Source organism: Rhinolophus hipposideros (genome assembly GCF_964194185.1).
Source record: "Rhinolophus hipposideros genome assembly, chromosome: 23".
Lineage (NCBI taxonomy): Eukaryota > Metazoa > Chordata > Mammalia > Chiroptera > Rhinolophidae > Rhinolophus > Rhinolophus hipposideros.
The window spans coordinates 21,076,784-21,090,633 of NC_138069.1; the positions used below are offsets into that span (position 1 = coordinate 21,076,784).

Here is a 13,850-nt window from a genome sequence, read left to right on the forward strand (position 1 = left end):
AACCTTAATTATATCTTATCTGTGTCACCTCCAATATACTTCGATTAGCTGTAAAAACAGCTGAATTTTTAGTGAGAGATGAATTTCATTCGTAGAACAGTTTGCACATTCACTGCCTCATAAGAGGAGACCTTCTCTTAGGCACTTTTTATACATGCCTCATTTAATCTTAGCCGCAATGTTATTAAATAGGTTATCATCCTTTTTACAGACAGATAAACGGAGATTTACAGAACAAACTTGCCCACAGTTAGTAAGTACGGGAATCAGCTATCAAAGATATGTTTGACTCAGTAGGACACACTATTTTCAATCACCACATTGCAAAAACCAACCTAGAATTCATTCTAACCATGCATTACTACATTGTTTATGTATGCATTATCTGTGTTATTTGTTTATGAGGTTGGGGAAGGGGACACTGCCTTGTTTCCTTCAAACCTACACTTGAAAACATTTAGAGGGAACTTGTGTGATTTTTTTGTCCCGTTTTGACCTTCCTCGTGATCTTAATGTTTGTATTCCATTGGCAGTTACTTGAACCTAATCCAGACCGACGGTTTTCTCACTTGTCTGACGTTCAGAACTTCCCATATATGAATGATACGAATTGGGAGGCGGTCTTGCAGAAGAGGCTCATTCCAGGTTTTATTCCTAATGTGAGTCAACCCTACCAAGACTGTGATAACCCTCACTCAGTGCATGTTACTCTGTGTGCCACATACACACCCGGTCTCCTCAGATAACCACACCAGTGTAGTTAGACAGGCCAAATCTCTATTTTACAGATGAGATAACTGAGACACACACAGGTGAATTGGCCACCAAAGTCACATGGTAGCAAGTGGCCGAGTTGGGATTCTAATCCAGGACTGTCTGTGTCTGCAGTTCTAGCTCCTAACCACCTTTTGTGGCATGTTTTTTTTTTTTTGAAAGATGCCCTAATCCTCCCAATACATAATAACACATAAGTCCTCACTTAACGTCACAGGTTCTCTGACTTTAAGAGAAACAACATGTAAGGAAACCAACATTACCACAGGCTGATTGATATAACCAAGAGTTAAGTTCCTATGCATTTCATCAAAATTATATGAAACAGAACCTGCTGTAGTCATTTATATGAAATTATATGAAAAAAGACCTGCTGTAGTCATTTCCAGGAATCTGCTCATTGAAAGAACAATGCTTTCTCTGATTCCAAAGATGTAGAAATTTGTATCCGTGAAGTCTTTTGAAAACTGTTGGGATTGACATGAGGTATTATTTTTACCATTCACCCCTCGTCCCTGGTACTGTGTTTCCCTGAAAATAAGACCGTGTCCTATATTAATTTTTGCTCCAAAAGATGCATTAGGGCTTATGTTCAGGGAATGTCTTCCTGAAATATGCTAGGACTTATTTTCCGGTTAGGTCTTATTTTCGGGGAAACACGGTAGTTCTATGCAGGGAACTATATTCCTAACAACTAAGAGCCAAAGGAAAATAATTCCCACTGCCTGAGTCCCTGGCCAAGGGACATCTGTGGCCTACTGCAGACCACTGGTAAAGGTTGGAGTCCAAGGGCGGAGGCCTAGGGGCCCAAGCCAGGCCTCTAGCTCCTTCTCTCTTCCCACAGCCTAATGCTACACACGCAGTTGCAGGTAGATGGGCAGAATAATGAGTTTTTAAGGGGCCTGTAGAGACAACTCGGAGTTTTCTGTTCTTAAACCAGGTGTTTGCTGTGGGCATGTGTGACTGTGACCCTTCGTGTGTAAGCAGCAAAGAGAGACACTCTGGTGGGTGGGTCGCGAGAAAGTGCACAGTGAGGGGAGAGAGAGGGCCGTGGGCTGGAATTCTGGGATGGGGAATCGCTACCTTATGGAGCAACAGGAGGGTGGGACCAAGGGCTTACCTGGCTACTTTGCAGGGTCCAGTAGGGGCAGGTTGACACATGACACTGCGGAGATCTAGGCACCATCTCCTGTCGCTTCCACTCGGATGCGACTCCTCCAGGCACCGCACCACCGCACTTACCATCCACGCCTCCTCCACAGACGCTCTACGCAATGGTTCGACTTTAGTGTGAATCTGAATCACCTGGGGAGCTTGTTAAAAGCACAGTTTTCTGCACCACAGATTTGGCAAATCTAGGTGGGAACTGGGGAGCTGAGCAAACAACCCAGGTGATTCCAATCTACATAATCGTTAGAACATGCTTTGAGAAACATAATCCAAAAGCTCAAACTTTAGAAAAATTATTGTCATTTGATTTCATTTCTAACTCACTGGAGGCTCATTGGGAATTTAGACAAATAAACAAAATATTAAAGAATATGAAAAGCTATGCCGAAAATACCTTATCCCAAACCTAGAGTGGCAATCCCAGTTTACTATCCTTGGGCTGATCCCTTAGGACCAGGTGTTTCTCTCCACATCCCGTCTGGTGTGTTTTGAGAATGACACCCAAATCTAAGGAGTCAGCCAACCTATCTTCCTTGCAGAAAGGCAGGCTGAATTGCGACCCCACCTTTGAACTTGAGGAAATGATTTTGGAGGCCAAACCTCTTCACAAGAAAAAGAAGCGTCTGGCAAAGAAGGAGAAGGAGATGAGGAAATGTGATTCCCCTCAGGTGAGCAGGTCTCCCCCCAAACTTAGGATCAGGGGAACCTTCACGATGGCTGAAATTCATTTGAGAGCTTCTGTTGGGCGGTCATCTCAGCACCCTGCTTTTGCTACCTTGCGAATGCATGGAGAAGCTGAACACCTAGTTTTCCTACAATCTCGGCATGAAGCTGCTTCCCTAAGGGGCTCTATCAGCTTATGTTTCTCCGGTAGCTTCATGTCCCCCATGATACCAGAAACTCTCCGGGTTACAAGTAACCCCATTTGAGAACAAGAGTGAAACATGGCAGAATCTCTCTCTCCTTTGCTCTCTCTTGCTCCTTTTCTCTCTCTCCTTGCTTCCCTCCCCCCATCTCTGACCTTCCTCTCCTTTTTATAGTTTCCTATCGCTTAAACATTTGCTTGGGAAAGAAAGAAAATTCTCCAATACTTCAGGACTTAGTATTTTTTAATTCCTAGATTTAAAAAAATATATTTTCTTTTCCTTAGAGAAGAATATTTTTCATCAGAAGTAATTTAGATTTACTTTGCTGCAGATTTTTTGAAAAACATTGGACCTGGGGCTGACACTGTCCTGGGCCTCATGATTATCATTTTTTTAAGGTTACATTTTCTCATGATGATGGAAAAGTCACCGATAGGTGTTGAAAGCCAGACAGTGAAATGTGAAAGCAAATGTTTCACCTGTCTGTGAGAAAGTCAGAAATAAAGACAGTTCTGCTCACTGCACCTGAAGTCTAGTTAATCAACCCCAGCACAGTTGTTCAGGGGAACATTCGATCAGAATTCAGTGTGAAGAGATATTTCTAGTCTATTTATTAAATCCAAGTAGAACCTCTAAACCTTTCCCATGAGGGCTAGGAGATGAGAGGTGAGTAAGTAACCAGCTTAATAAACCCTTGGACCCCCCTCCCCACCCCCCCACCTTAAAGCTATGATTTCTTCTTGGGCTGAAAGACATCAAGTTCATAAACCATAACTCAGGCCTTCCTTGCAGTTTCATTGTGGGGAGCAAAGTGTTGACGTATTTTTATCTTCTTTGTGTTTCTTTCTCATTAGCTCCTTTATTACTCTGGTTGGATCTCGCTCCTGCTACAAACTTTCAGATTACATCCATTTTGAATATACACTGGTGCTTTGATTTGGCCCATTCAGTAGACATTCAGTAGGTTATTGGCTGTTTGATGGTCCTCGTTGGTCTGCTAACGATACCTCTATTTTTTTCCCCCAATGTTCACTTTGGAAGACATGCCTTCTTCAGGAGCACCTTGAATCTGTCCAAAAGGAGTTCATAATTTTCAACAGAGAAAAGTAAGTAGCTTCTGGAAGAACAGCAGCCCAGCGAATGATGTAGTGTTTCAGCCAGACTTTACTTGCAAAGCCTTAATAACATGTTTTTAAACATTTTTATTCTAATTACAATAATGAGGCTTATCTATAATAGAACATTTGGAAATTTCAGGAACCTTTTTTTCTTGTAGGAAATTTTAAAAATTGTAATAGATAAATGAGCTTAGCTAGCATCAAGTTTCTGTTTATGGAAAAAGCAGAGGAACTAGGACTTACACATTTAAAATCAATGACATATTTAAGACAGTTTCATGCCTTTTTATTGTTGGCCATAATGCTGTCCTTTCAAAAGCTTAAATCTTTTCTCTTTTCAGTGAATAAGCCCTCTTTCTTTTTTTCCTTTTAGAGTAAAAAGGGACTGTAATAAAAGACAAGCAAATCTAGCCTTGGAATCAACCAAAGACCCACAAGAAGACGATGGCCAGAATAACAACCTGTGAAGTGAACATCTTCTTGGGACATTTCCTGGTACCTGGACAGGAACTTCTGAATTCCACATCAGAAAGAGCTGACAGTAGTTCTTGCATCTCCACACCTCACACACCTTAGAAACAATGAATGCATAGCTTTGGAAAGAGGCAGAGTGATACAATGAAGAGAGTTCTCTGGGCTCCTGGGAGCTAGTTGCACGACTAACCAACTATGTGACCTTGAGCACTACTTAACTACTTTCTCTGCTTTGGTTTATTCATCTAATGTGAGGGTTATACTAGATGAGCTCTACCCAGCCTTTTTACTGCTACCATTCTGGTTTTTTGAAACAGCTTTTATTTTTATTTCAAAAGGAATATTTGGATGTAGATTTATTTTTCCACTCCTTCTAAATGACACTGTGACAAGTGGACATAGGTGGGTGATTGAGTGAGGTGTTTAGGGTGTGATTAAATGAAGCTCTTCAGAGCTATAAAACTTCATAGAGAGTCAGAATCCCAAGCCTGACTGAATAAGGATAAGAAATTCAGTCAGGAAGAAACGAATGAGACCAGATTAGAAGTAACACAGATTTAGGAGGACCTTCCAGTGGTGTGCCAAAGTTCCCACACCATGTCAGCTTGTACCAGCAAGAGCCTGCTGTGCACATCTGTCCCAATGCCCTATACAGTGATGGGAAATTGGGAAGTCAAAATTGGTAATGATGGGAGTATTTACACCATGGAAATTGGCAAAGGCTACAAATCAGGTCTTTTTGTGTCCCCTCCTAGCAAGCCAGCTGTTAAATAGTTATTAGCACACCACTTGCCTTCTTCTAGTAGTATTCCTTGAGAGCTAGTTGTCCACCTAAGATTATCCAAGACCTGTGTCTGGGCAGGATCAAAAAAGAATATTGTCACATTGAAAGCATGTGCATCTTGTACAGTGAAGTTGTGTACAGCGAAGTTGTGTCTTAAACGGGAATTATGGTATAAGGTAGAATATGAGGTGAATTTGGACAATAATAAAATTTACAGTTAAAAAACCCCTTAAATTAACCATAACATATGATGGGTAGCTTTTCTTGGAGCATGGTACAGTGAGCCACCCTTCAACGATGAAACAAGTCACTTTTTTTGGTTCATTTTGATATTGTCTTTTATTTCCATTTTTTGGTTCCATATTTGGCTAATATCAAATGAACTAAAAAGTTGAGAAAATTGTACATGCCTTTACAGACTAGAATTTTACTCAGAACCTTGGGATGCTGACATATCTGAGAGGTTTGAGGTCATGGAACCGTAGTACCATGTCTCCCCGCCTTGTGCTTACTGCAGGAATGGCAGCCAGAATTGCCTAAAATTGTTTAAAATATTATTGATATCTCACTCTTTATTTATTTGACAAACACAAAATTTAATTCTCCTAGGTGAGATGTGTACATGACTAACTCCACTCTTCTGATACACAGAAGATCTTTGCAGAGGAACTATTTTGGGGAACCTACAGACGCCACAGGTTAGAGAATCAAAAAGTGAATAGCCTTGGTGTGGGACTGTTTTAACCTCCTGGCCACTCACATCACCTAAGCCTTGTCCTTACTTATGGAGAGTATGGGCCTCACGAAGACGATGGGAAGCTGGAAACAGGAGAGATTAGACTGGCCCATTTGGGAAACCAGACAAATGGAAATAGGCAGAAGTAACAGTTATGGCTACATGTTACACCAGACATTTCCAGGAGAGAGTTTGTACTGGGGCATCTCAGCATGGGAAGAACATACAGTTGTCTCCTCGCTAAGCCAATAGGCCCAGAATTCCTGGCAGGGCTGTAAAACAGTACCTCTCTACTGTAAGAGCAACCATATTTTTGTTCAGAATTAAACAAACAGCTCTTTTGTTCTGTTTGATTCTTTTTCTCTACATTCCCCACACATTGTCTATGCTGTTCTGCTTTTCACCAAGCACTATATATTTTAAGTGCTTGCCCAGACTCCATTTCACAGAGGGGACGAGTTGACAAGAGCAACAAGAAGGTGACCAGATTCTGCTCCAGGTTGTCACTTGCGTGTTTTCCATCTTTCATTTGATTTTGATTCAAGCCTTGACGTGCTATGGACTTACCTCATGCTGGTACCTCCTCATGCTGTGACCTTATACGTATGATCCCAAAGGAGAGACTTTGGGAAATGCTTACCAAAGGGCAGTGGGATTGGTAGGCTCTCCATTGGGATGAGACCTGATTATTTGTGCCACTTCATGTCTATACAGATTATAACGGAATGGGAACCCAATGCAATCTCCGTAGTTTGAATCCCTAGTTTTTATTTCCAGTGAGCTGCTTCTGTGCCTGAAGCACCTCTATGGGCCTTCAGAAACCATGGATATACTGACTAAAGAGCACCACCTCAGAGGTAAGATGGGTTTCCAGTCTTACTCAGTTCACAGACCCATAATGTGTTTCCACTTAGAAAAAAAAAGCATTACATCCATCAGTGTAGAACAACTAATGACAAACACCTCCCTCCATTACATATGTAAACATTAGGACAAAAATAAGTTTCCAAAAAATAAAAGGATACCTACATCCTTACCATGATTGCTAGTCCTTGAAATCAGATCCTTTGGTTTTATTTCATAACTTGGGCTAAAAGTTTCTATCCTACCAGGTAGGATATATCTCATCTATATTTATGACAACCAAGGCTCAGGGATAAGAAAACAGGGTGACTATTGCATTTTTTGGTTTGGTATTCCTGGAATCCTTTTCTCCTAACAGCTTTCTCCTTTATCTGTGCTGGTTTTGAAGACCAGACGCCCCCTGGTTATAACACTCTAGCATTGCAGTGGGGCCACCCACCCCCAGTGCATTCGCAGTGACCTGTAGTGGATGGGAGGGTCACCTGAGCCCTGTGACCCTGGCCACAACCCTAACTGTGAAAGTAAATTGTCAGCTGCTAATGGCTAACACACCTCGCTAATGGTAACAGCACTGTTTTTAGCTAAGGTCATTGCCAGGGCAGGACTGAATGTCCAGCAGCATAGAGCACTGCTAAATTAATTAGGGTAATTAAATTAATTCGTGGGTTAGCTTCTGATAGGAAAGTTTTAACCAGAAATGACTAGATTTTATATCACAGCTTTACTAGATTGGATGGACGAATAAACAGCTATGCAGAAAGAATGGTAGTATAGCTAGAAGGGACCAGTGTTGCTACTTTGGGTTGACGCAGTAACTCTAAGGCTTCAATTTCCTCAAAAGCTGAACTAAAAGGCATGAAAACAGTGAGTTTCAGTACCCCGTTGTCCTTGCATTATGTCAACACAAAATCCTGTTTCCTGCTCTGTCTCCTTGTGATTACTGTTTCTTACGAGCTCCGTGTGTCTGCTGGTAAATATTGATGTTAAAATTCCAAGCTTCAGGTGTCTGTGCTGTTGTAAACAGGCAGCCCTTGAATGGGACACATGTTTCTGTTCAGCTGCAGCATCTATAATGTGAATGTGCTTGCGTGTATTAAAATGTCTTCTGTATACAGTAAGCCGCTGACCCTTCTTTGTCAGTTGTGTGTTAACGGTTTTCCCTAGAGAGAGGGTTGTGGGTACCAAAAGTCACTTGTTCTTACTTGCATTTCCTGCTATGAGGAATGTCCATTACCAGATAAGCGGTATGATAGAGATGGTCTTTCATCAACTATGGGATAGAACACAATTTAACTAATGCCCATGTATAAAAACTAAAAACCTGACCCTTCTAGCATTCACACCTTAGGGAACACAACCCAGAATTCTAGATTTTGTTTTTCACTGTGGCTTTAAGTCTGCAGACAGCCCATGCACCTCTTTTTTCAGCACTCTGCCTTCCGACCCCAACATCTTCCTGTCCTATTCCATACACCAAAACAGCAGGTGGATCTTCCAGGCCCATAATCTGGGACAGGAAGGGAATAGCAGCTCTGACCTCTTCCAGCTAGAAGCAATTTCTGCTTCAGGAGAGAATAAAGGGACTTTTCCACTACTTCTCAGACTCACAATAGCTTGGCAGCCAGTAGGGCAGCTGGTTCCTGGGGCTTGTCCTGAAATAGTCTCTCGTAAGTCTCGGGGCTCTAAAGTCCTACACGCTGAGTGCTCTGTGGTCTAGGTCATGTTAAATGTCCTGTCACGTTCTCCGCAGCCAATTCAGCAGAGCACAGCATCTAGACCCCTTTCGATTCTGAACAGTGCCAGCCTTATGTACAATTGATCTCATTTTTGCAGGTTGCTTTGGCCCTTTCACCCCCACTTTCTGCTCGTGGTTCGTATTCCCTTTGCGATGGCCTGATGGTAGCAGAGCGGATTCCAGAAAGTTCTTTGAAACCAGAGGGATCTTATTATTCCTATTTAGTGTTCTCAGTCCCCCTTGGTCAATGTAACTCAGCCCAGAATACCTCCAGCTCATAGAAGCGTGAAAATTAGTCAATGTGTGAATTTCACTAACTTTTTTTCAACTGCTCATCAGTTGAGCCTTATAGAGCCCTGCAACCTGAGTTCATTGACTGTGCCCTTTAAACCCATGCCGATCCTAAGCAGGAAGAGTGTTTCCACGATCTTGAATTTGAGCCAGAAAATGGGACTGTCAGCTAAAGCTCATTAATCATCAAACTTTGAACCTCAAACTGAAATAATTCTTTACGTGCTCAGAGTAGCTTTTAATATGGCTTCTGACCATCTGTACTAAAAGGTATCATCACTGTGGACAGTCTCCCAGTTACAGTGACAAGTTCAATGGTGAAAGCACATGACCTGAGCCAGACCAATCAAAATCAGTCTATTTGGCGGGAACTACTGAGGGAGTCTCTCTCCTTCCCCTGAAGTTGCTAAGCAGGTAAAATGAAAATCCAGAGATGTTGATGGCCAGTTTTGTTCCCATATGGAAAGAGCATTCCTAAGACTGAAACACCAACTAAAGGCAAGCAAGGCTAAGAGATGAAAAGAAACAACATTCTAGATCTGGTTATATTTGACTCTACCCAAATCTATCCCTGAAGTTTTCAGTTATACCAGACTTTAAAAAATGCTTTTCAAAATACATATATATATATATATATATATATATATGTGTGTGTGTGTGTGTGTGTATATATATATATGTATATATATGTGTATATATATATGTATATATATGTGTGTATATATATATATATATATATATATATATATATATATATATATTTGCACACACTATGCAATGAAAAATGTCCTACATAAATTGTAATTGGATCCAGGAAGTATTTTCCCAAAAAGGTTTAGCCTAACATGTTTGGTGGAATATTAGAAGATGACATGTAGTCAAAAAATAGTTTGAGAAATTAATTGGACAAATTTTAAAAGACATAGTATTTCTCAGAGACTTGAACTTGGTGATATGCACATTAAATCTCTCCGAAGAGTAGACATAGTAAATAATCCTTTCCAACACTCATGAGATTCTTTGGGACAAGTTTGCTAGAGAATATACTTTGGAACATGCTTAGTTTGAGTTTTCTCAGTCTGGGCTCTTAGGAAGAAGCAATGCGTTAAGAGGATGACCAAACAAACAAATCCTTCCAGGATCTGTTCTGGACTCAACTAGATTTATCCCAAATGGCAGTGCCTTTCATGCTAATACTGAATCTGATGATTTACAGAAAAAACTTTTGTCATTCCCCAAAGTTTCAATGGGCATCAAACTCTATGGCCAAACAAAAAACTCAACCTCAACGGAAAAGATAGAAACTCCACAAATTTTCTCAGGATAACTCTGTTTTCATCAGATGTGCCCTCTTACTCTGTCAGTTTTATTGTTCAACTTGAATGCTTTAGGTGAAATGGCATGTCACACACAGAAGAAGAAGACTGAACGACATCTGTGATTTTAGAGTTATTTTAATAACGGGGTTTACATTAACAGTCACTTGATGAACTTTTTTCTTTTTTTTCTTATCTCAGCTAATCTCAAAACACAGTTTTCTTCACGGTTCAAACCAAACAGCTCTTCACATTCCAGAGCTGCCTCACAGCTACCACAGATCACAGGGAGATTTACTGTCTGTCCATATTCACCAGACACAGAACTGAACACTCACATACCATTTTCCAAAGAGGGAACTTACAAGGAATGCTGGCTGCCCAGGACAGCCCATGTGTATATCTGGAACGCAAGCTGGAGCTTTTCAGGGAGAAGCCCTAGGAAGCTTGTGAGACTCATCACCCCGTTGTTGCGAAGGGCTGCTCAGGGTGAACAAAAGTCCAGGCTTAGGAGTGAGGCTTTTGGAACAGAAGCATGATTCTCTGGTGTAGTCATGAAGAAAAAGGCCAAAGGACGACTGGATTTTGAAGGAAACCCATTTTCCGGATGACTACAACACTTTTATTTTTAGAAAACTTAGTAAGAAATCTCTTTATTGGGGTGGCTGATTTAACAGTTCCACAAATATTTTCTCTACTACCTAAGATTGTGGCCCTGCCAGACAGAACCCTAGTGGATCACCATCTGGGTTTAGGAACAATGTGAGAAGGCTGGAGGTGGGGGTACATCCTTAGAGACAGGCCAAGCCAACACATGAGACAGCAAAAGAAAGCTTGGGAGGAAGACAGAAGATCCAGCATGCCGTCCCACAGTTGGATGAGGTGCCAGTGAATTCTGAGAGGGCCGTTCTCTTCTCAAACCCTGTGTAGGGCAATTTGATATATCTTATGAAACAGGACAAATTGAATATAAATTTTACCTTTTGTAAAAAGGAACCAGAAATCAAAGTCAAGGAAATAGTGGGGGTGTTCTTGGAATTCTCAGGAATTTCTATGCTTGGAAAGTTACTAATAGTAAGTGAAGAAAGGGAGGCTTCCTCAGATCACGTTTCCCATCATGAAGGCATTCAAGGGCTGTTCCTACAGCATGGAAAGCTTGTGCAGAACATAGAGTTCTGGTTGGACGTTTCATTCAGATAGCCTAAATGCAACCAATTGAGCCATGAAAGATTTATATTCATGGCACAGAGAGGTTAGGGATGGGGATGAGTTGGACTCCAGCAGTAACAGCAACAAAAACACAGAAGGGGCCCTGCTCTGACTAGTTATTTATGTGTCTTTTCCTCCATCTGGTGGTTATGGCTGGGACTACAAGATATCCTAAAGCACAGCCCCGCTAATGAGGTATACAGAATATGCTTCCCACTTAACAAGCTACTTGTCTGCAAAACGGTCACTCCAAGTTTGCAAGAGGCCCCCACATCTCTGAGTTATAAACCAAGAGTTACATCTACTCCTTCACGTAAGTTTCCTTAAAATAAAGACCTCATGAAAATGCCTTAAAAGTAGCAAGACTCCTTCTTTTGAGGGGAAATCATCGTTTTCGTGATTAGAACAGAAATTAGCTTGCTAAGGGAAATCCTCTTTTCTGGCAATTTCCAAATTCCTCTTCAGCTACATGTCCCTTTTCTCTGGCCTTCCACTTAAAACCTTCGGTTAACAATAGTGGTTTCTCTGAAGCACCTAAAGGTGTTTGAGGTCTGCTCTTTTCTTCAAAGTACTTAGTACACAGGGTTACGGGTTCTACCAGCTGGATCTCCCAACACAGAAGTCTGATCCCAGGTTGAATAGAGTTTTCAATGCATATGGGCCTCTTAGTTCTACAGATCTCCGTCTGGCTCACAGAACTCGCTCCAACATTGAATTTGCAGATGTGGCAAGATGTGGAAAAGGACATTCAGTTCTGACAAACAAGGTAGACGCAAACGCTCCTTGCTAACTTCCTTTATGTGCTATGTCAGGAAGGCTGGGTGCCACAGCCACCTGCCTTGGGATATTTTGGTACCGAAACCAAAGTTCCCCCAAAGGATGTGCTAATGGAAGGGGAGACACATGGCTCAGGATTGAAAAGTAGAGCCACGGCCATAGAACGTGCTCCTTCTGCTCCAGACTGGCTTTCCCAAACTCCTGCTTGACTCCCATATAAGCTGAGATGACCTATTGGTTGTAAAAGTTAAGGAACATCTAAGAAAATAAAATTTCAATAACAACAACAACAAAAATCCTATTCAATCACGGCTGTGCCTGGATCTCAGGAGATCAAGACGGTGACTCACCACTGGCCCCTCTCCGCGCCTCTCCTAACTCGGGGTGCCAGAAGCATGCTTCTTTTCTTGGTTTGCAAAGACAGGAGAGTGAGAGGTGATCTCCAACGCGGGTTTAGAGGGAGGCGTTACTGAAGTGTGGCTGCCCCCGCCCTGAGGGCTCGTGCTGTGCTCCCAGCAGTTGCCTTTTAAGAGCACCAAAGAGGTGGGTAGGCCAGAGGAGAAGTGTCTTTCCTCTCTTTCTTCCCAACCCAGGAAAGAGAAGGGTTTGAAAGCAATGCTAAGAAAGAGGCCTGACCAAGCACTGGCACGACCAAGCAGGTGGAAGCAATGGTTGGGTTTTGGTGTTTTAATAAAATGTTCAAAGGAATAAAATCTACTCAGAGAGGATGTGACAAAGTCCGGAACCCAAAGAACGCCTGCCTCCTCTGTAGACCCCAGGGGACCATGATAGGTGCCCCAAGGAGCCATCTTCCATGGAAATAAATGTAATTCATTAACACAATACACAAGACCCCTTATGTGCACCCACCTACCCCCCACCCCTCCGTACACACCCTATCCCAGCCCCTCTGAGCCCTCTGCCTTGCTCTGGGCTCCCACCACCCACTCACCCCAAATAACTGTCCCTTTTGTTCATTTCCTGACCTCCAGCTTTGTCTGTCCCCTTGTCTTAAGATGCAGCACTACACACACTCTCAACACTATATAGCAGACTCTTTTACCTTAGAGTGTCTGATTGCATGCATGTAAATGGGAGGAGGGAGGGTCAACAAAATCAAGGCTAGGCATAAACAGAAAGACAAAGCAATATTCGTAAAGCTAGGCAAGCGAGCGTAACATTAGAGAAACATAAGGCTTGAGGCTTATTGATTCTTTAGATCGCAACTGTTTGGATTCGCTTTCCTTCTTAAATATCGGTGTACCATTTTGGCTTCAAAAAAATCTCTTCTTGCTTCTGCCCCTTTCTTTGGCAAGGGGTCGCTTAACTCAGGGATGTGATGTTAGAACGGCCTCCAGGGGGCGCCACGATGCGCTTGCTGGCCGACCGAACTCCTTCATCCACTTGAGTGCCTGCAGTTGGCAATAAAGGGGGGAGGGGGAATGGACAACAGAGAAACTGGATTAATTTTAAGACTGTAAGATATTACGTGCGCTCCTGGACTCATCTCCCAAGAAACTTCCATTCTAGTCTGTCGGGTATTCCAGACGTTTCATACCTATCCTTCATTAAAATCACCCTTTGCCTGGGAAAGCCGGTTTCTAATCCAGATTGCATCAGACCCTCAGCATCATACCAATGATAATAAAGAGAACAATGAGGATGGTATGAAAAATAGCTGCTTACATTCATTGTGACAAGTGTTTCTCAGGCTCTTTCATTCAATTCTCACCACT

General features: G+C 42.1%; 2 protein-coding genes across 2 annotated transcripts in view; one reads left to right on the forward strand and one right to left on the reverse strand.

The window, feature by feature from the left end:
• Positions 1-7,894, forward strand: part of STK32A (serine/threonine kinase 32A) — a 98,960-nt gene extending 91,066 nt beyond the window's left edge. Inside the window, exons 10-13 of the mRNA XM_081035748.1 lie at positions 534-659; positions 2,484-2,612; positions 3,852-3,916; positions 4,302-7,894. Coding sequence (XP_080891874.1) covers positions 534-659; positions 2,484-2,612; positions 3,852-3,916; positions 4,302-4,395 — 414 coding nt within the window. The 3' untranslated portion in view covers positions 4,396-7,894. The remainder of the gene's footprint in view (positions 1-533; positions 660-2,483; positions 2,613-3,851; positions 3,917-4,301) is intronic.
• Positions 7,895-10,249: 2,355 nt separating this feature from the next.
• The window catches only part of DPYSL3 (dihydropyrimidinase like 3), a 60,663-nt gene continuing 57,062 nt past the window's right edge, over positions 10,250-13,850 (reverse strand). The window contains exon 14 of the mRNA XM_081036146.1: positions 10,250-13,526. Coding sequence (XP_080892272.1) covers positions 13,438-13,526 — 89 coding nt within the window. The 3' untranslated portion in view covers positions 10,250-13,437. The remainder of the gene's footprint in view (positions 13,527-13,850) is intronic.